Consider the following 20,036-nt stretch of genomic DNA (forward strand, 5'->3'; position numbering starts at 1 on the left):
ATAACAGAAATGTAGTGTTGTACACTGCAATCAAAAATTTAGTTTTATAATTACTACAAACTAAAATAAACAAATTAAAGCCCTATAAATTGAATTTTATTAATTCAGTTGCAAATCACAAATTTTCATTTAATTAAATTTCACATAAAAAATCTTTGAAATTTAGTAACTTATTTAGTGGACTTCACTAGACCGAATTTATTTTTATTGCGAATTAATGGCGTAGCCAGGTGAGTTTTCTTGTTTATTTCTTATTTCATAGTGTTCCATGGCTTTCATTTGTTTTGTCTAAATGTTTTTCATCGAGCAAAATATTTAATCTTCTATAAAGTCAAAATTTTTCCACCTAATCCGTTTTTATTACACTAAAAACCAATATAACGAGTAATGAACACGTATTGGATTTGTTCCGAATTTATTCGCTAGGATTATTCATTGTCATCACTTTCACTTTTCACACGATTTACTTTTGAGTGGTTCTAGTGTGCATTGAGGCGCTGTCGCCATGGATGAGTGAGTTTCCCAATAATTCTCATAGTATTCGGCGGTTTTTATGTGTATATATTTATGACAAGGTTACTCATATCCTCCCAACAAAAATGTGACAATCATTGTTCACGATTGTTCGTATTGTGGATAAACAAATCGATGACGGTACTGAATTGTATTGTTTGTAATTAAATTTGTGTCTGTTTAGCACCATGTCGACCCTAACGAAAATGACCCGCACGGTTAAGAAACTGGAGGTCCCCAGACCCCTGAAATCGACAACCAGTTCCGCACACAACCGTAATTCTGTGTTGGACGTCAAAATAAACTCTGGTAAGAATCTTATTAGATTTTTTGTAATGTTTTGATTAAGTATATTATTGTTTTACTAACCAGAACACTAGTAAGATATGCTTAACTTAGAAATATCCATCAATATGTTACTAATATAATCAAAACATGAGCCTTAAATGAAGTTATAAATATCTGTTATTTAATTCCAAATCATCATTAAATAACATAGATAATTAAAATATACAGAAGAACAACTCTATGTGTAATAATTAATTGTTTGTTCATGTTTACAACCTAGCCTTATCACTAGGTAAATAACAAATTTATTTTAGGTGATATAATGTGATCTTTTTCTAGGTTTGGCTGCAGTTGTCGGTTGTCAAAAATATCTAATCTTACCTTATCACTTAACAAGTAAATGGCTTGTGGCCTAGATTCTTTAATTTATGCTAGTTATCATATATGAGGTAGCAACTAGGCAGACAACAGAGAAACTAGCATGTTTGCACATTGTTTTTACCAAATTATGACCAAATGTATCTTCTCTTACAGTTGATGACCTGATAGTGTTGACAGAAGCGGTAGCATACCAAATGATGCAGGGAAATTATGACCGTGCGCTTCAAAGCAATGTGGCCACCATGTACTCTAATTTGAAGCTATATGGCGCTCAGCTCGAGGCACTTTATAAGGACTTTCTTGATAGGTGTGTGCAAATTATTACCATTTTTTTTATAACAATTTAATTTTATTAAAGAAAATTAACTACTATTACAAATCTTAATTCAGATTGTGCAATGATTTACATAATAACTATATTTTATACACACAATCATGAACATTAATTGATTTTATCTACTCCATGACTCCCCATGCCAATGGTTTAAAGATCTAAACCTAACATCACACTGATGAAGTCTAAATAGTGAAGCAAAGCAGACAGATTGAAAATGACTATGATCCAGTAAATGCTTAATTCAGCCTCTTTATGCAATTTCATTCGGTGGATTTTCAGTAGTGGGCAGTGATGGCTTAAAGATCAATAAACTGGTCAAATATTTGTATGACACATGAAATTGTACTCCTATATTTTTATGTGTGGACTATATTGTTATTTTTCATTATGTGGACATATTTACGTTTCAGATACTTTGTAGTGTTCCGCAATGGTTCACAAGATGAGCGACTGGATAAGAAGACTAGACTTCACCTTCTCGAACTTATTGAGCTGCGCGCCAAGCTCTGGCAGGGCTCCGACTACATGAGTCAATATTATAGACACCGCGGCACGCATGCTGAGGTAAGACTTGTTTAATTGCCATTCTAGTTAATGTTATAGGTGTTACTCGCATGACTAACTACTCGTTCTTTATACGCCGCAAAATATTAATTCAATGCGCAATATTAGTTTCCGTTAACTGTCGACCTAGTATAAGTAATGATACATATCCGGAGACGAGTGCTTGGCGTCAGCGTATAATGTGCATTGCGTGCGGCAGCCATTGCTGGTGCCGACAATGGAGGGGTCGGGCTCGGGCGGCTCGGTGTCCCCCACGCTGGCTGCGCCCGCCGAGCCGCCCTCGCTGCTCGGCCCGGGCGAGATCATCAAACCCTCGGGCAAGTTTCCTAAGCCCACTAAGATCCCCGGCAAGAACTACTCCAAGGACGAGGTCGTCATCAGGAATGCCGACTCCGGAAAAGGTAATTAACTTACATATATTACGTCGCTGAATCTATCTGAGTGGGGTATATGCATGTTTACTATTTTTCGACTTAATTATTTTAGTCGATCGTCTGGGGAGATACAGTGCATGATTGGAGATCCATGTTATGCTTCTGTCTTATTATTATTTTAGACAACTTTGATGTATTTAGCTGAATAGTGCATATTGGTTAGTGACAAGCAGAGTTCATGTAATAATATGTCAACTTGACTTCAGTTTTTGTAATGTCCATATCTCTTGCTATCAACATGATTGCGCATCCCAAGCTTATAGCAGATTTCGTGATCTGTATTGGGATGGGAGAGTGATGGTGGTAACAAAAGGAGAGTATGTTGGCGGCGTGTCTGAAGTTGTGTTGTGGTGTTACAGTGATGGGTATCAAGGGCAGGAGGGTGCACATGATCGAGGAGCTAAGTGACACGATTATATCGTTTCAGCGAGGTATGAACGCACGGTGCGGGCTGTGACGCGCTTGCGCATGGTGTGGCGGGTTCTTACATCTCCTCTCTTACTATCTACCATAATAATATAATCATTGCTATCATATACCTACATCTTAACAATTCCTTTAGACTAAGATACAGTTTGAAATCAATCGTCGTTTAATTATAACTCGATATACTCAACATCCTACTACCTAATAATTTATACAATAATAATAATCGTTTGGGAATGGTTCAGAATTTAATAATTTTCAAAGTAAAGTCTCATCTCACTGCCTATTAATCGCATTCAGCTGTAAGCTTTCAAACTCGATACTAAATACTAATGAATGTGATCTAACTTCATCGATCCCGGAGTCATATATCTACGTCGCTGATTTCAGTGAGTCCCGGGGCGAAGGAACGTCTAGTTCAGATCACCGGACCTAACGAGGAGAACGTAAAGTAAGTTACGTCCCATTTTTATGTCTATAAGTGGTCGAGTAGTAGGGACGCGGTTATGGCTCAGTTTTGTGAAACGACTAACATGGACGTTCCGCCGTCAGCCACGCCAAGCACCTGATCGGAGACACGATCCGGCGCAACGCGTCGCCGGTCCGCCTGGAGTCGGCGCTGGAGGCGGGCGCGCTGGGCGGCTCGCGAGCCTCGCTTGACTCCAACGGCTCCGACGACGCGCCGCGTGTCCGCGAGGTATGAGATTCTGTACTACAAAGTTTACATCGATCTTGATTAGCTATTTATTTGTATTTATCGTATTAATATAGAGTTTAGTTTAGATGAATGTAAAATATTAATTTTTAAACTATCGTGTTATATGTACAGTCTAATATTACACGTAATCGCGTAGTCGTTTCGTAAATAAATCGGCGATCCGATATTAACCGCACTCTATTTATGAGAGCACTATAAACTATTTCAATGTCGCGTTAACCTTTCAGAAATCTCCACACAATTCTCGGGCGCTGCTCCACAGCTTCTCCACGAATGACGCCGCACTCGGAGAGTATAAGTACACTGTGACTTTCGGGCAACATTCCATTAAGATCACGGGCAACAATTTGGACCTCGTAAAGGTGAGCTCTCGGGTCGCCGCCGCGCCAGCCGGTGGGCGGGGCGGCCCGCTACAGGTGCGCGTGTTGCAGACCGCCAAGCTGGTGCTGGACGAGTACTTCGAGAGCGCGGGCGCGCTGGAGGCCATGGGCGCGGGCTCGGGCGACTTCTTCACGCTGTCGCAGCGGCCCGCCGCCGCGCTGCTGCTGCGGGACGACGCGGCGCTCAACGGCGCCGACGACGACGTGTTCGTGGCGCCCGACCACGACCACGCCGCCAACTCCCAGGGTGAGCGCTCTGCGACGCTCGCCGCGGGGTCGAGTCGTTCGCTTCTTTGATTTGCGCTCGCCGCCCGCGTAGTGTAGTCTGACGGATACGTTTCGAGCGCCGAAACGGCTCGTACGCTTCGAACTCGGCGAATAAACTTTAAACGCATGGCAGTAGACGGGTGACGCGCCTCGATTTGAAAGCATGATTTATTATTCGCACTCAGTGATGGTGTGTTACTTTGAAATAACCGGTGAATTATATTCGCTCTCTCTCGAGGTGAGACTGACTGAAGCATGACTATACTTTAAATTTAATAATACGAAACATCTTCATAACATCGATCTAGAGCCATCTCTATCAAACTATTCATTTATGGAGTGTAACATTTATACCGATAGTACGTGAACATATATTTTAAATATGTATATTTATTATTGTCATATTTTATAACCATGTATTATTATTTGTCTCGAAAGCCACCTCGATCCACGGTCACGGCAGAGTGTTTTCCAAATTTTCATTAACCGAAACATTCTTAACAATCACTAGTGATCACTATCTGCCATAATGACTTAACGTTAACTCGAGTGTCCTTTCTACCGAAACAACTGCCCCGTTTCAATAAACGTTACGTACGTGTGTGTCGATCGTGATCACATAATGAGCACGGTGCGAGAGTCGCGGAGCAGGTGTTTCGCTAGAGCGGGCAGGGGCAGTGGGCCGTGGTGGGTGTGTGTGTGTGTGTGACCTGGCGTTTGTGCAGCGGCGGCCGAGACGGACGCCACGCCGCGCCGCCCGCGGTTCTCGCGCGCCACCAGCATTGACAAGAACCAAGGTAACCCTCCGCGACACGCCAATGTACAGCTGACGAGCCCGTGACCGCGCCCCACGGGGACCTCAGCCGATTCCTTACTCTCTTGTGACGATTAAGAAGTAATGTACCGATACACAGCTTTATTTATTTGTATTAAAGGCGCTTGTGTCACGGCTCGGGCATCTTAAGTTCAGTAAAATACCTTCTTAACTTCGATGGTTAAAATTAATAAAATATAGAATTTTATGTACTTGAAACCATTCTTTAAAAGCCATAATATGACTAAGTACGAACATCGTCAAGAAAACTGATACTTGATAAGAAGACGCTCAAATAGACTTCACCTTAAATAAATATAATTTAGATGTCTTTGATTGCCATGCTAAGATTATTTAATGCTGCTCCAAAAGTTTTATAGTTCGTAATGTTAACGTAACTCCAAACGTCTTCTTCTCTTGTACGATATATTTTATGTTTGTAAGTCACATTTTGTATTTAATATTCAAGTAATATCATGTCGAACGTTATAATATACATACATATTTATATGCGTATAAGTAAGTATTCTCTCTCGTGATCCACGTTTTTTCAATCGTATTCACTTCGTTCTTTTTGTTTATTCACTAACATAAGATTGGCTTATTGCACGTTAATAAAACCTAGTGTCGATATCATTCGGTCATTTCATAAGTTGCCGTCTTTCATAACATTTTTCACGCACGCTTTCTTTCGAAACGATCACTCGTTAAGGTTCGAATGCGGCAGTCAGTCGGCTATTACTAATTTATACGCTTATAACGATGATACTAATAATACGGTATTCGATCGTGATATCTCGAAGGTGGGTACCGACCGGCGTCGCGGGCGTAACGCATTAAACGAAGACGATTAAGGACGGGGAGCCGAGGCGCTAGCGGCCGGGTCGTTCCCCGTCCCCGCGCCGCCCGTCGGTACCCGCAGGAGGCCGGGCTCGGCGTGACGCTGGTGTGTTGCAGGCGGCGGCGCGCGGCAGACGTACACGTACGAGACGCTGGTGCAGTACGCCGACTCGCCGCTCAGCAAGCTGCCGCCGGCGGGGCTGGGCGCCTTCCCGCCGGAGCTGGCGCGCAAGGTAACGCTGGGCGCGGCGCGGCGCGGGGCGCGGCCGGCCCCCCCCGCCCCCCCCGCGCCGCGCGTGCTGGCGCCCTTCCGCGTGTGGGCGCCGCTGCACCACCCCAACTACCTGGCGGCGCTGCTGTGCCGCAACTTCTACTAGCTAGCGCCGCCCGCCTCTCTCGCCCGCCCCGACCCGCTTCCCGAGCACGCTTCGCTTCGCTTTCCGCCCCCTCCTCTCGGTGCACGTCGACGCTTCCCCTTCTCCTTCTCCCGCGCCGCGTCGAGATCCGGTCGTCCCGGCGTTCGCGGATGGATCGTTGCGATCTCTAGTCGTACGAACGTTTCCGCCGGGACCGGACTCTCGACCCGGCCCGATAGCCCCCGTAGCCGATTAAGCGTAACGCTGTGTGAATTGTAAGCGTACATTAGGAATTATTTTGATCTCAGTAACGTAAGTTGTAAGTTAATCGATAAGACTGACGCCTAGTATTACGATAGTATAATGACGGGGCTCCGCCGGAGTCTAGAGGCGGCGACCGGTCGTCCGTTTTCCGTTCTCGACTCGAAGACTGAACGATCCCCCCGAAACGAAATAAGAGTAACGTTAAGACTGAAGGTGATTATTATTAATGCTGCCGAATGGAAATTCTTTATCCTTTTAGAAAAAAAATATTTTTCATTATTGAAGTAATGAAAGAATTTTTTAGTACTTAGTATATGAAGGTGTTTATTGACAGATAAATATTGATCTGAAATCTTTTACGCAATGTTATTTACAAGAATGAACAGTTTTGAAAGCTTTACTATGTGTTTATAACTAATACTGAATACTAATATAAATTTGTCATGTCTTATTTGTTCACGCTGCTCGGACAGAATGGATATTCGAGAGAGGTCCGCTACAGGTAGAAACTGTTCGCCTTTTACGTTGAAGTGAAGTTCTAAATTTATACTGTCGATTCTCTGTTGTATGTTTATTTGTTATTATTGATTGTTTTTCATTGAGAAAGAATTAAAATTATCAGTGTTGTTTCAATGTGATTGTCAATTTCTGATTTTTTAAATATAAAAGTTAAAAACATTCATCGTCTTTGCCTGTTTCTCCGCTTACCTCCTGTCTAACTTCCGAATCTTTTAACTGTGGTGGCCGGTGGGCTCAGCAATAACAGCACGTAACGCAAACTCACAAAGTACTAACAAGACACGCACGTCGGAGACGGCGTCGATAATGTGGTATCGTTCGACAGACTTGCCTGGAGTTCGACAGCGCCAGCTACCTGAAGAAGGTGCGGGCGGCCGGCGGCACCACCGTGGCCGCCGTAGACGCGCCCGACTCGCCCGAGCCCGAGTAAGCCGCGCCGCTCGGCGCCGCTCGCCCGCACTCTCACACACGCACTCACGCGAGCGAGCCTCCGTACCGTCCGCCGTGTACGATGAGTCTCTTACGGCGAGCTTCACTCTTAACACTGATTTAGCGGACTTATTAAAAGTATTAGCGCACCAAAATATTTATTTTTTTAGTGGTGGTATAGCATACCTCATTTTTGTGAATATTTATTTCATAAAATTTGCTGTGGATCTGATGAAGTTATGTGATAAAACTTATAGAGCATGCGAAATGCGATATGTTATGATTTGCACGAATCCACAGTCTCACGTTGATCTCCCATCAATGTTTTTATTTTTTTCCGACTGTAATACACAAAACATTCTGAGCTGAATATTTTCAACACGTCCATTTTGTCTAAAAGGAACAACATTGACATTTTCATTATTTTGTTGTATATATTATTGACTCTGTTAGTTTCGGATATCATAGAGTGATTCCATTTATTATTATAAGAAGAATGCATGCATTTCTTTCGTGTGTTTGTATACTCATTTTCAGACTTTCTAGTGTCTAGTCCTGACGAGTAGATGTCGATTCTCACTATATCGTAAGCTTTTATATTTGAAGGAAGCCTGCCAATCAATATAAATATATAAAGAGATTAAATATTATAGTTTTCTTTATATTATTTAAAATATTGTTGTATTATTTTTGTTGTATGATTAGAGCTTTTAAATAAACTTGCTGTGCACTAAACCAAATAATATTGTAGTGAATCCTAAAATATTTTATTACACTAACGTTATCTTCGTGGTTGCCAGGCTTTCTTATCTTTTAAACGGTTATAGAAGGCTATCTCAAACACTTAAACCGGTTATATAAAGGGTTTCTTTCCAAATAATAAAAATTCGCAATAATTAAATATTTCGTCGAAGACGTAAATCTGTCACTCGTTCACCTTTTTTTGTTAAACCTAAAAGTATTTTAACTATTAAATTATTTGTGCAGCTTTTAAAAAGACTATACCTATGTTATTTAATTGTACTTTATTTATTTGATGAGGCTAGCGAGTGACTCTCAATTAATTAACCTAAATTCAGGTTTTAAAACTTTACAAAATAATTGGTGCTTACTCCTTGGGGAAAGTATTATCGTTGAATTTGTAATTAAAGGTTTATGTTTACACATTTGTTTTTATATCATAGACGTATGGCTATAATTGTGAAAATTGATATACTAAATTTTCTAATAGATAAGCGTTTTATTTCTCAACCTTATAATAATAATTATAGGATCTCGTCCTTTCCATTTACATAATTATTACCTGTAACATCGCCCTGGTTTCGTTCAAATATACGGTACTGTCGCTCACTATGTCTTACTAATTGTTCGACACGTAACCTACCTAGCGTAATAACAAAATCAAAGCAGAGCTCTGACTCTAAATAATTAAACTACAAAAAAATACTGCGTCTAGGAGGCGCCTCCGCATATCTTATAAGTCAATTAATTATGTCCGTATACCCAGCAGGGCCCTTCGTCTGATTCGATTGAATACTAAAGTTTCACTTAGGTAATATTTTATACCTTCCGAATAGTGTAAGTAAAATAATTGTACCTCAACAGTTATGCGAGAAAATTGAATTAATTTCCAGCAGGGCCCTCCGTGGTTTGAAGGTCTTCAGACCTGTAGTGTATGTGCCTGTATAGCGGTGCATTAGTACCTTTAGATTATCTTCGTTTTCTTGAAAAAAAGTTATTAGTTTATCTGGGGGCACGGAAGTGCCCCCGCAAGTCGAGCAAAAAAAAAGCGGCACGGCCGTAACATCCTTTTCTCGAAGCAATTCGGGCTATTTTTGACACCCCTATAATTTCGTTGTGGATAAAACAAGAAGCCTGGATTTTCAGCAAGTAATTAGTCATTGTATAAACTCGGTATATTTAAAATTTCAGTCAATTTGAACCAGTAGTTTAGGAATGACAACTTGTTAAAATTTTGAATTTTGTCACTCACTGATTCACTGACTCACTGACTCACCGATCATCAAAAGTCTAAGGTACTTCTAGCAGACTTAGAAGCTTAAAATTTAGAATACAAATAGGGTTTAGTGTCTTAATCATGGGAAAATTTTAATATTTTCTAATTTCGGTACAGTTTTCTAAATACACCAACTGCAACAATAACTTTGTAATCCCATATAAATGTATAAGATTACAAGGTTACATTTGCAGTCAATGAATTATTATTACTGTAGAAAATAAAATAAATAGGTGTAATTAAGTACCTACTATATGAGGCATAACGGGAGGGTGTATAGGGTGGGTAAGGGTGTTTAGCCCATGAAACTGAACAACATTCCCATAGTAAAATATGTTGAATTATGAAAAAAAAACATCTTTCCATACAAATTGGACTTCTGTTCGCTCTACAAAAAGAAGTGAGATGCCATCAAAAACATTCTGTAAGAACCTCAAGTCTCGCCGTAAAAAGTGGTGAGATCTATATAATACCAAGTCGATTAATCTATTTAGTCTCTACTTAAAGGACCTTCTGTCTTAAGTTATTACGTATGTTATTATCATGCCAATTAAAAAAAAATACCTTTAAAACAAATAGATCGACTTGGTCATCGCAAGAAAACACAAATTCACCATTAACATTTCAGGAGCATTAACTTCTCGTTGTGCTGTGTAGTGTGATCGTGCGATGACCAGGTCGGTCTATTTGTTTTAAAGGTTTTTTTTTAATTGGCATGATAATAACATACGTAATAACTTAAGACAGAAGGTCCTTTAAGTAGAGACTAAATAGATTAATCGACTTGGTATTATATAGATCTCACCACTTTTTACGGCGAGACTTGAGGTTCTTACAGAATGTTTTTGATGGCATAAGATATATACCTACAAAATGTTTATAATGCCAGCAGGGCCCTTTTTTGTTTTGGGGGTTTCAGTCCAAACAATCATATTTCCTAGCAGCATTCTATTTGTACTTTTCAAAAAACTTATCGCTTAATTCAAATAATGAATAATAATAAGTAAATAAATCAGATAAAAAAAATCTAAAAAAATAAAATTACTCTGATATCTAAAGATGGCTATACTTATTATTTGATTATTTATGTGATGCGACCAATGAAATAAAAATCAGTTTGTATGTTATACTAGTAGTCCATTGAAATGTTACAATTTGAGGGCCGAATATTGCATTTATTAGAGGACGCAATTTTATTTTTGGAACATGTAGGGGGGGTCAATAGAAGCTTAACTTGAAGTTTGTGGGGTCGCCACCCTTGTCCCCCGGCCGCCATCTTGGAAAAGGGGGTGGAAACACTTTTTTCGCTATATCTCGGAAACTATGCGTCTTACAATAAAATTGTGAAAGCATAATTTGTAGCAAATAATTTTGCCTACAAATATGTTAAAAACTTTTTGCCCTAAATTAACAATTAAAGAAGTTATAAGCAAAAAAGTGCGATTTCTTTTATAAGCATTTTCTTTATTGCTATATAACTTTTTTTAACGACAGCCGCGCGGATGTATGTATGAGGTTAAGCCACGCTTGCCGAGGTTGTTATGTGGATGGGTGACCATCTTACACATATCGAGTTCCTCCGTGTTTCGAAAGACACGTTAAATTGTGGGTCCCGGCTGTCATTTTCGAAGATCTTTGACAGTCGTTAACAGTACTTAGAAGCTTGGAAGTCTGACAACCAGTCTTAACCAAGGGTATTGCTTTATATCCAAGGTAACTGGGTTGTGGAGGTCAGATAGGCAGTGGCTCCATGTAAAACACTGGTGTTCAGCTGCATCTGGTGAGATTGGAATCCGATTCCAACATAGTTTGGAAAAAAGGCTAAGCTGACATGTCTATATACCAATAAATTACCTCAGACCAATTTTGTAGAGTATTTTTCGAGGAAAAATTTTCTCTATAATTTTTTCAGTTTCATTCATTAGAAACTCAGTAACAGCGGTCCGAAGTAGACTGAATTCGGAAAGAAATTTTTTGTTGAAAAAATTGCACTTTTTTGCTTCTAACTACTTTATTTATTAATTTAGGGCAAAAAGTTATTAAACATATTTGTAGGCAAAATAATTTGCTACAAATTATGCTTTCACAATTTTGTTGTAAGACGCATAGTTTCCGAGATATAGCGAAAAAAGTGTTTCCACCCCCTTTTCCAAAATGGCGGCCGGGGGACAAGGGTGGCGACCCCACAAACTTCAAGTTAAGCTTCTATTGACCCCCCCTACATGTTCCAAAAATAAAATTGCGTCCTCTAATAAATGTAAATCTCATGTAACATTTCAATGGACTATAGCTGTTGCCAGCGACTCCACCCGCGTGGTCAAATGAATGAGAGGTTTTACCGCGGTATTATTCATTATTTGAATTAAGCGATAAGTTTTTTGAAAAGTACAAATAGAATGCTGCTAGGAAATATGATTGTTTGGACTGAAACCCCCAAAACAAAAAAGGGCCCTGCTGGCATTATAAACATTTTGTAGGTATATTTCTTATAAACTAATAACTTTTTTTCAAGAAAACGAAGATAATCTAAAGGTACTAATGCACCGCTATACAGGCACATACACTACAGGTCTGAAGACCTTCAAACCACGGAGGGCCCTGCTGGAAATTAATTCAATTTTCTCGCATAACTGTTGAGGTACAATTATTTTACTTACACTATTCGGAAGGTATAAAATATTACCTAAGTGAAACTTTAGTATTCAATCGAATCAGACGAAGGGCCCTGCTGGGTATACGGACATCAATTAATTGCCTACCTCAGAGTACCAAAACTGCCTTCAATCGCTATTCTGACGTTTTTGCGAGTATATTTTTGGTTTTACTCAATACTAATAATATAATGTCATAAGTAAGTCACAGAGTTTAAAATACCGTACGTAATTATTTCTAAATAAGCTTATAAGTTTCATGCTGCAGCTTCGAAAATGATACACTATCATTCTCTATTTTAGGTTCATAAGGGATCAATTCTAGTGCTCACCTCCAATTTCTCCAATTTTATTTTAAATTACCTACCGTAATGCCGTGTATATCCCAGTGGGTAGTAAGTTAGTAGAAAGATACTTATAACATACTTTTGATTTGAAATAAAAGCAAATATAATTTGTAAACAATTCATTCTATATTTACAATGGCAATAATACACTTGATTGTTTATAACTTAAATATAATAACAACTGCTGCCAAATTGGCAAATGCAAAATAATTTATTTATATAGTATTTAAAATTCTATACATTATTGAGACGGGCCGAGCATAGAATCACCCACAGCTTCTGAGGGAGCTTTTACGGCAAGTGAAAAACAACTGTTTTGAATATTGTCTTTTGTCTTAAATATTGTTGGAACTGGGTTATTTCACTTCCAAACGAATTGGATGATTCAAGCAGCGGGTCTTGAAGGTTGGACCTAATCAACCTAAATATTTTTATGGAAGCTGAAGGTATGTTATTAGTTTGAACGAAGTTAAAAACTTTAATAATACACTTTGTAGCGTATCTCCAAAATGGAATGCATGATTAGCTAAGCAATTAGCACGAAATGCGTGAATTAGCAGTTTGCTTCTCGGTCAACTGACAACTTTATTGTGATTGAAATACATACTATCTGGTTTGGTCATTGCTAAAAAACTAATCTGATTGCATCGTGACATAGTAGGTAGTTGATAAGTAGGAAGGTTCCTAGTTTGACCACTGCCTCTACGTCTAATACTTAGGTGCTATCAGATTAGACATCTATCACTCTGACCAAGTTACAAAAGATAGTTATTTGCCACCAGTTGACGTGATTCACAACTTTTCTCCACAGCAGCACACTTTTGTTAGTTAACATTTTATCTTACATCTAAATGAAGCACATACATCCACTCTTTGATCGATTACCAACCAGGTCAAAATGAAACAACGCCATGTTGTCTTTTCGTACATAATGAATTAATAACCACAGGAATGTAATATTCCATACATAACTGCATAACATCATATGTTTATGAATCTCGAAATTAGACCTTTTACAGCAGCATTCGTTTTACCAAATATCATTAGTACCTTCTCTTAACAATTACGTTATTGAATATATTATACCTCATAAATATACAAAAACACGATTGACATGTAGACACTATAAGAACATGCAGAAATTATCATTGAGGTAACAAGGCAAAATATGAAATATATTGCTACTGAATCATTAACTATATATCACATACGTTATGTATACGCAATCTAGATACATACGTATATGTAACGTATAGGTTTGTGCGACATTTTAAATCCTCTCTGCTAATTTATCAGTAATGTTGGCAGACCTTAACCTAGCATGTTGCAGTATATCTGCGGAGAGATCCTCTACATTTGTGTAGCGACATTTTTGGAAAGTAAAAAGATCTGTGATAAACCCAACTATCTCAGACTGGAAGCTCTCGCAGACGTCTCGGAGACGCTCGTTCGGTCCAAGGAAGCCCCACACGAGCACTGGTAGTAAGTGCTCTGATATAGAGTAGAAATGTGCCATAAAGCCGTCTGGGTACTGAAGGTATCGTCGCTTGGCTTTTATAACTGACCATACTGCTGTTGTTAGTGCCTGTAATATAAATACAAAGTTCCATGTAAAAGGCAAAGTCGATAGGGGTTAACCTCCATATACCCCGTTATATAGCTTATTGCTGTATATCAAACTTCGAGCTACAATTAGGCAAATCTTATTACCCTGCTTAAAATCTTATTACCACAGATGAAGTCAGTTAGCCTTTTTTAGATATATATTTTTGCTTTTAATTTTAAATGTTCATCGATAAACTTACGCTCTCTTTGAATCCGTCGGACAGCCATCTGTTACGTACAACAGCAAGCACGGAAGATGGTGGCGCGGCCAAATCTTCGAACGCGTCCAACAAAATGTAATCTAACACTACATCGTAGAATGTTAACGCCTGGAAATATGCATAAAGATACATTATAATTATAATAAACGAATGCCACAGAAATCTTCGATGTAACATACTTATTTAAGAATACGAAACATTTACCTTGACGCCTTTAGTTGTCAGTTCACTTTCTATGGTAGCCCAGTTAGCAGCGTCAGTTGCCCATGATACCATCTCCTCGTACGCTACAAGAAACTCTTTAGGTTCCTGTAAATGAATAAAACGTTGAAAGAGCGAAACATGTAAAAAGGAGTACTTTTATTAGTATTATGACGTGAATGTACCTTATCAGCGAACAATAGCAAGTCGGTGAGCACTTGTCTCCCGGCGTCGACAAACCATGCCCATACAGCCGCGTCCTTGAACACTTGCGTGAATGCCTGGCGGAGACAGTGCAGCTTGCACAAGAACTCAGAGTCTGAACCACACTGCACCACCTCGGTTCGTAGTGTTCTGAAACGTAAAAATAACAAGATTTAACATACTTAAGACAATTTAAAGTTATAACAAGAGTGCTTTTATGTCGCTGTATGTGTGTCCACACCAATAGCGCCATTTTTTATTACAGTTATTGTTAACGACCAGCGAAAGTAGTTCTGCTGATACATGCGCTGATAAGTTTCATATTAAGGGCGGTTCGGTAGACAATCGCCCCTCTGCACTTAATAATACATACTTAATGGATTATTTTGACTTACCTGTACGGTATACCATTTTCAAGGTATTTTACAGCTGCCTGGTATAATTCTAAATTTTCTAATTCTGGTAATGCTTCAGTTAAATCATCGAAATCGCGTAGATCAGCGACCTGGAAGTGCAACATTTTATTACTTTTCCGGTCTTTTCCTACTTTATATCATCTATTTAGTGTTAATCTGGAGAGTTGGGTGTATTCGACTGCCTTGTGAAATGCAAATATGTACATAGTCGGTGTATTGTGCTTAGTCCAGCACTCACCGCGATATGAACCCGCCCCTTATTACGTAACAGGTCACGTTTGTCCGAGTAATTGTGTTTCGTGAATCTACTTCCAACTCTCGTTATTTTAGTCGAGAAATACAAAAAGGTGTTAGTATAGGTACTTGATCCTCGGCAGAAGCGAAGGACTCCGCGCTAGAGTGATGTTCTCGGCGCGTGTGCTCGGAGCCGGTGTGTGTGGACAGCAGGCGTGTGCGCCGTCCGCCCGCCGCCTCGCCGCCCGAACCACCGCCACTCTCCGAGCGGAACAGCACCGACCGCTGGTCTAGGAACAGTAGCTCGCAACGTTCCTAGAAATAAGAGTTTTGTTTGGTAATAACATATTAAATTAACAACAAAAGCATAATCTAGAACTTTGAAATACCTGTAGTAAATAGGCGTTTTGTAGCAAATCTTGTATCTCCCTGCAAAATTCTGCTTCTTCCGGGGAAGTGAGTGCGAGTGTACCTGACACGCCTCCCCTCGCGCCTAGAGAAAACGCCGCTAGTGCGTCCTCCCAGTAGTTAATACTTGTTTCTAAAGCTTCCATACCTGGAATACCAACATACAGTCCATTAACAAAGCTGCAAATATACTCAAGATCTCAGGAGTATAAACCATTTTTTGTTTATGAGAAATTAGAGAGTCAATGGTGAGTGGGCTTTTGAGCTAATGAAATCTGAGACTATTTGGGTTGGTGCTTAATCCAAGTTTATTTAAAAGTGCAATAAAATACAATTTTCTTTATAATTACTTATTTATTCCAATAAATACAATACATTTCATTTATGTACAAATTAGCTTTCATTTGATTTTGATTAAAATCTCAAAACCATATGCTAGTGACTGCTTGGCCCTTAATAAGAGCAGGCACTAAACTATGACTTAATTTATCTTACCCTATTGACTTAAAATTTATCACATTAAATACATTTTTATTGACTAATACAGTTTTTATCATCACACATAGCACAATACACTGGTCTCATGGACCCATCAATATTTATAGTTACTCCTTAAGTATAAAATTATGTTCTATAGGAAGACATCTTCTTTTAAATCAGGAGCATTTGCTTGCATATGTGGTAAATGTTGTAGGTGTGTTAAGGCCTCATGTACACCGCTATTCAAGTCCTGGACCGTGCCTGCTATGGCTACAAGAGCATCCGCTACTCTCTCTTCAAAATACCGTGTTCGCTCATCTCGGTGACTGATAACTGAAGCTATTGATTCTAAAGCTTCTGCCATACGTTCTTCAGCTGCGACTCTTCTCTCTTCAAATTCGATTGCCCATTTAGGTGGTGGTGATACCTCACGGAGGTTGTCATCTGGGATTTAATAAATGAACATATTTATAAATATAATCAGCAGATTTATCTCAAATCGTTATTATGTCAATAAGTTACCTGTAGGAGACGTAGAAGCACTAGCAACGGATCGTCTGACCTTTGCAGTTGGTGCTGCCTTTACTTTAATATTCTCAAGAGGTTCTGAATCCGAGTCATCAAGTTTGTTGGAAGATGACATGGCTGGCACAGAGCCTTTGCCTCCCAAGTCTAGTACTCTCACTTCCAAGTCATTTAATGGGACATATCTATTTGAACTGCCATCAGCTCCACAGCGAAACCTCCGAGCATTTGCAGCCTTCTTTCTACATTTGTGACGCCATTCAAACCAGTACTGTAATAATAAGATATTTTGTTATTGACACTTGTAATGATTAAAAAAACTGTAAACAAAAAGCTGTCTGCTAAATGTCCAAAAATCACTTGTTTCTTCACCTTTTTCCATCCGTCTGGAGTTTTTAAAGCACCTGACTGTACCGCATTCAGTTGTTTAGCGAGTGAAGCCCATTTTTGTCTTGTTCTCTGATGGGATACAGGGGTGCCTGGCAGCAGTCCTTTAGACATGTCCCTGTTTTCTTCTAAGAAATCCATCAGGATCTCCAACTGCTGCCTCAATATACGGCGCGGGGGTGCCATCTGACAATATAACTCGATTATAAATAACATTTGGCAACCGAAATTAACAAATTGTTGAATCTGTACAATTTTTTGAATGGAACACTGTTTTTACACAATAAAATACAATTCACCATTCATCTAATTATATATTAAAACGCGTAAAAAGTGTAGATTTAATCATAAGAATGAACTCACGTTTGTATATTTTTAATTAACAACAACAATCGCGCGCTGTTTGTCTGACATTAGCAATTTCCTTCAGCAATGCAACAAAAACAAGCGAGTGACATGTAATGGCGACTAGCCGACAAAAAATTGGCTGAACGGTTAGAGATGTGCGTGTCCTGCAGAGTTTTATCGATTATACTTCTTTTTGTCTTCTTGTAATTTTAATGTCTTCTTTGATAGAAGTTTACAATACGAATATAGTGCACAGGGAAATTGCAAATTCAATTTTAAATAGAGGAATTTGAGGAGACTTGGTATAGGTGGGACTGTGGGAGTATATTTATAGCTTTGACAATCGTTAAAGATGTAAGACCGCGCACTCCACTTAATAACCACGCAACATAATAAATAATTTTTATTAAACATTCAAATATTTTACATTTGCATGTAATAGGTATAAAGATACTATATCGCATCGTTCACTTGTTACCTCTATTGTCTTGTAAATATAATTTTAAATCGAATGAAATGTCGTGGCTACTTTCGTATACATCGATAACAGTTTCCCGAAAACAAAAAACGATTACAAAAGCGAACCGACCGAAGAAGACTGTAGAAGTAAACTATGAAAACATAATTAATAACACAATACCTATATAAAATGAAAGCTTCTGGTAACATCCCTAGTGAAATAAAATAGGACGAGCAAAAACAGATGGCGTTACTTGCAGACATTGCATATTTAGGATTTTTATATGTTCAGAACATAACATGTCTGACTTTCGATTTGAATTTTACTTGATGGATATGAAATAATGCTCGTGTAGAAAATATTTCGATGAACGATAAAATTATTTTTACAAACGAGTTTGAGATTTTTGATACACTGCCATCTAGTGTTGAGTAGCTGACAGTTGAACATATTCAGTGGTTAATAACTGGTTCAGTAACTGCAAGCTTACTTTTGGCGTCTAAACCTTTATACAAGACTTAGTATAACATAGGAATTGCCCTATAATATGGCTAGATAAACATTCACCCACCACTGCATGTAAGGCCAATGGGTTTGTGATCATAGTTAATGTCAACCTTTTATTGAGTTCTTTAGATCCTAGAACAATTCAGAATTTTAAAATACGGTTATTCCAACTAATAAGCTAAGTAAGTCCACAATTGAACATCAAATCATAAAATTTTTTAAGCATAATATGTTTAAAAATTATAATGCAATTTTTAATTTGCCGCTAAGAAAGGGCATTATGATTGTAACCAATAATTCGAATTACGGACACATAGAATATTCATAATACTTACATAGTTACCTATATATGTATTAGGTACTTTTAAACAAAATCCCTTTTGGTTCTGCCGCAATCGGGTAAGAATTAAGTTTAAAAAACCATTTTATAATCGGTAAGTACCTTGCATAGATTTTGTATAGCTTCAAAAGGTACCTAATTGTAAATCTGTTGGTACGCCCATAATCGTCCCTGTAGCAGTCAAGTGTCAGCTTACCGGCTTTGTGACCCACAAAGTAATTAATTTCGCCGGAATGGCACTTATTTATTAAATTCACGGGTCACCTTATGAACAATTTCAGGATCCATTAGCAAAATTGTTACAATTTAAATCGCAATTAAATAGAATGTGCGTTGGAAATAAACGAAAATCACACACAAGTGTTCGCAAATGTGTAGAATAACCTGCATGTTTTGTTGTAACATTAATGCATAACTTCAGTTAATTAAAATCATCAATTATCACGACGTATCTCAAAGTTTTTCGCATCTATGGGGGGCATGCAATGGATGTTCGTTATTGTAACACGCAAATTTAGCGTTAGCACACAGATAGTATATATCTCGAAGTATCAGTACCAACCTAAGTGTATAAGGTACTGATACTGTATATTGTGAAAATAAATTTTCATCAACACAGAAGAGATTTAATATAAATTACACATATTTAATTTATTTCAGCCAAATTCTTAAAAAAAATTGGTCTTTAATTATTGCTTCGTCTCATCATCACCGGCGTAACAGTTTAGCCGTAAAAGCGTAACAGACATACAGACAGATTTTCGCACACAATATTATAATGCTAGTATGGATAGTATAGAAGTATTAAATAATAGGATCGAGTGGCTAGTACAAACAATTTGATGAATATGTCCATGAGTATCATTTTATTTAGATGCTATTTCATACTATCATTTGAATTCTTTATCAATGACAGAACAAGTCTCTATTGTAATTATATTGTTCAAATGAAAAACGCATTTATAAACACAATTATATAAATCGCTTTCTTTACGTTATATACTTTTGTGTTAGTAGCTAATCAATTGTATGTAGGCAATAGGTACATGTCGCTTATCTGAATGAATTATATTATTCTTATAGAGATTTGAAACAGGAGTCGGACACTGTACAGCACAGCACAGCACAGCACGGCACGGTCGCGATGCGGTGCTG

General features: G+C 38.5%; 3 protein-coding genes across 8 annotated transcripts in view; 1 reads left to right on the top strand and 2 right to left on the bottom strand.

Annotated features, from left to right (window-relative positions):
• Window positions 1-185: 185 nt before the first annotated feature.
• Window positions 186-8,765, top strand: mxt (Eukaryotic translation initiation factor mextil). 6 transcript variants are annotated; one of them, XM_076136455.1, is made up of 14 exons: window positions 264-513; window positions 698-822; window positions 1,336-1,489; window positions 1,930-2,083; window positions 2,283-2,484; window positions 2,877-2,948; window positions 3,334-3,394; window positions 3,496-3,640; window positions 3,889-4,023; window positions 4,093-4,288; window positions 5,034-5,105; window positions 6,080-6,195; window positions 7,056-7,084; window positions 7,427-8,765. In XM_076136455.1, exons 1-14 carry the CDS (start codon window positions 506-508, stop codon window positions 7,458-7,460), a joined length of 1,503 nt encoding a protein of 500 aa, XP_075992570.1. In that variant the 5' UTR covers window positions 264-505; the 3' UTR covers window positions 7,461-8,765. The 6 variants fall into 6 exon arrangements, with proteins under 6 accessions (XP_075992569.1, XP_075992570.1, XP_075992568.1 ...); XM_076136454.1 differs by lacking the exons at window positions 264-513; window positions 7,056-7,084 and adding an exon at window positions 186-230; XM_076136453.1 differs by lacking the exon at window positions 7,056-7,084.
• Window positions 8,766-12,589: 3,824 nt separating this feature from the next.
• Window positions 12,590-20,036, bottom strand: part of Miga (mitoguardin) — a 50,684-nt gene continuing 43,237 nt past the window's right edge. The window contains exons 4-10 of the mRNA XM_076136463.1: window positions 15,816-15,982; window positions 15,556-15,741; window positions 15,172-15,281; window positions 14,758-14,926; window positions 14,576-14,680; window positions 14,351-14,479; window positions 12,590-14,130 (exon numbers count right to left, since the gene is read on the bottom strand). Coding sequence (XP_075992578.1) covers window positions 13,816-14,130; window positions 14,351-14,479; window positions 14,576-14,680; window positions 14,758-14,926; window positions 15,172-15,281; window positions 15,556-15,741; window positions 15,816-15,982 — 1,181 coding nt within the window. The 3' untranslated portion in view covers window positions 12,590-13,815. The remainder of the gene's footprint in view (window positions 14,131-14,350; window positions 14,480-14,575; window positions 14,681-14,757; window positions 14,927-15,171; window positions 15,282-15,555; window positions 15,742-15,815; window positions 15,983-20,036) is intronic.
• Window positions 16,156-17,746, bottom strand: LOC142986944 (uncharacterized). Its single transcript, XM_076135521.1, has 4 exons — window positions 17,590-17,746; window positions 17,212-17,412; window positions 16,837-17,110; window positions 16,156-16,758 (listed from the first exon to the last, which is right to left on the bottom strand). Exons 2-4 carry the CDS (start codon window positions 17,410-17,412, stop codon window positions 16,466-16,468), a joined length of 768 nt encoding a protein of 255 aa, XP_075991636.1. The 5' UTR covers window positions 17,590-17,746; the 3' UTR covers window positions 16,156-16,465.

This window comes from Anticarsia gemmatalis, chromosome 3, assembly GCF_050436995.1.
Source record: "Anticarsia gemmatalis isolate Benzon Research Colony breed Stoneville strain chromosome 3, ilAntGemm2 primary, whole genome shotgun sequence".
Taxonomy (NCBI): Eukaryota; Metazoa; Arthropoda; class Insecta; order Lepidoptera; family Erebidae; genus Anticarsia; species Anticarsia gemmatalis.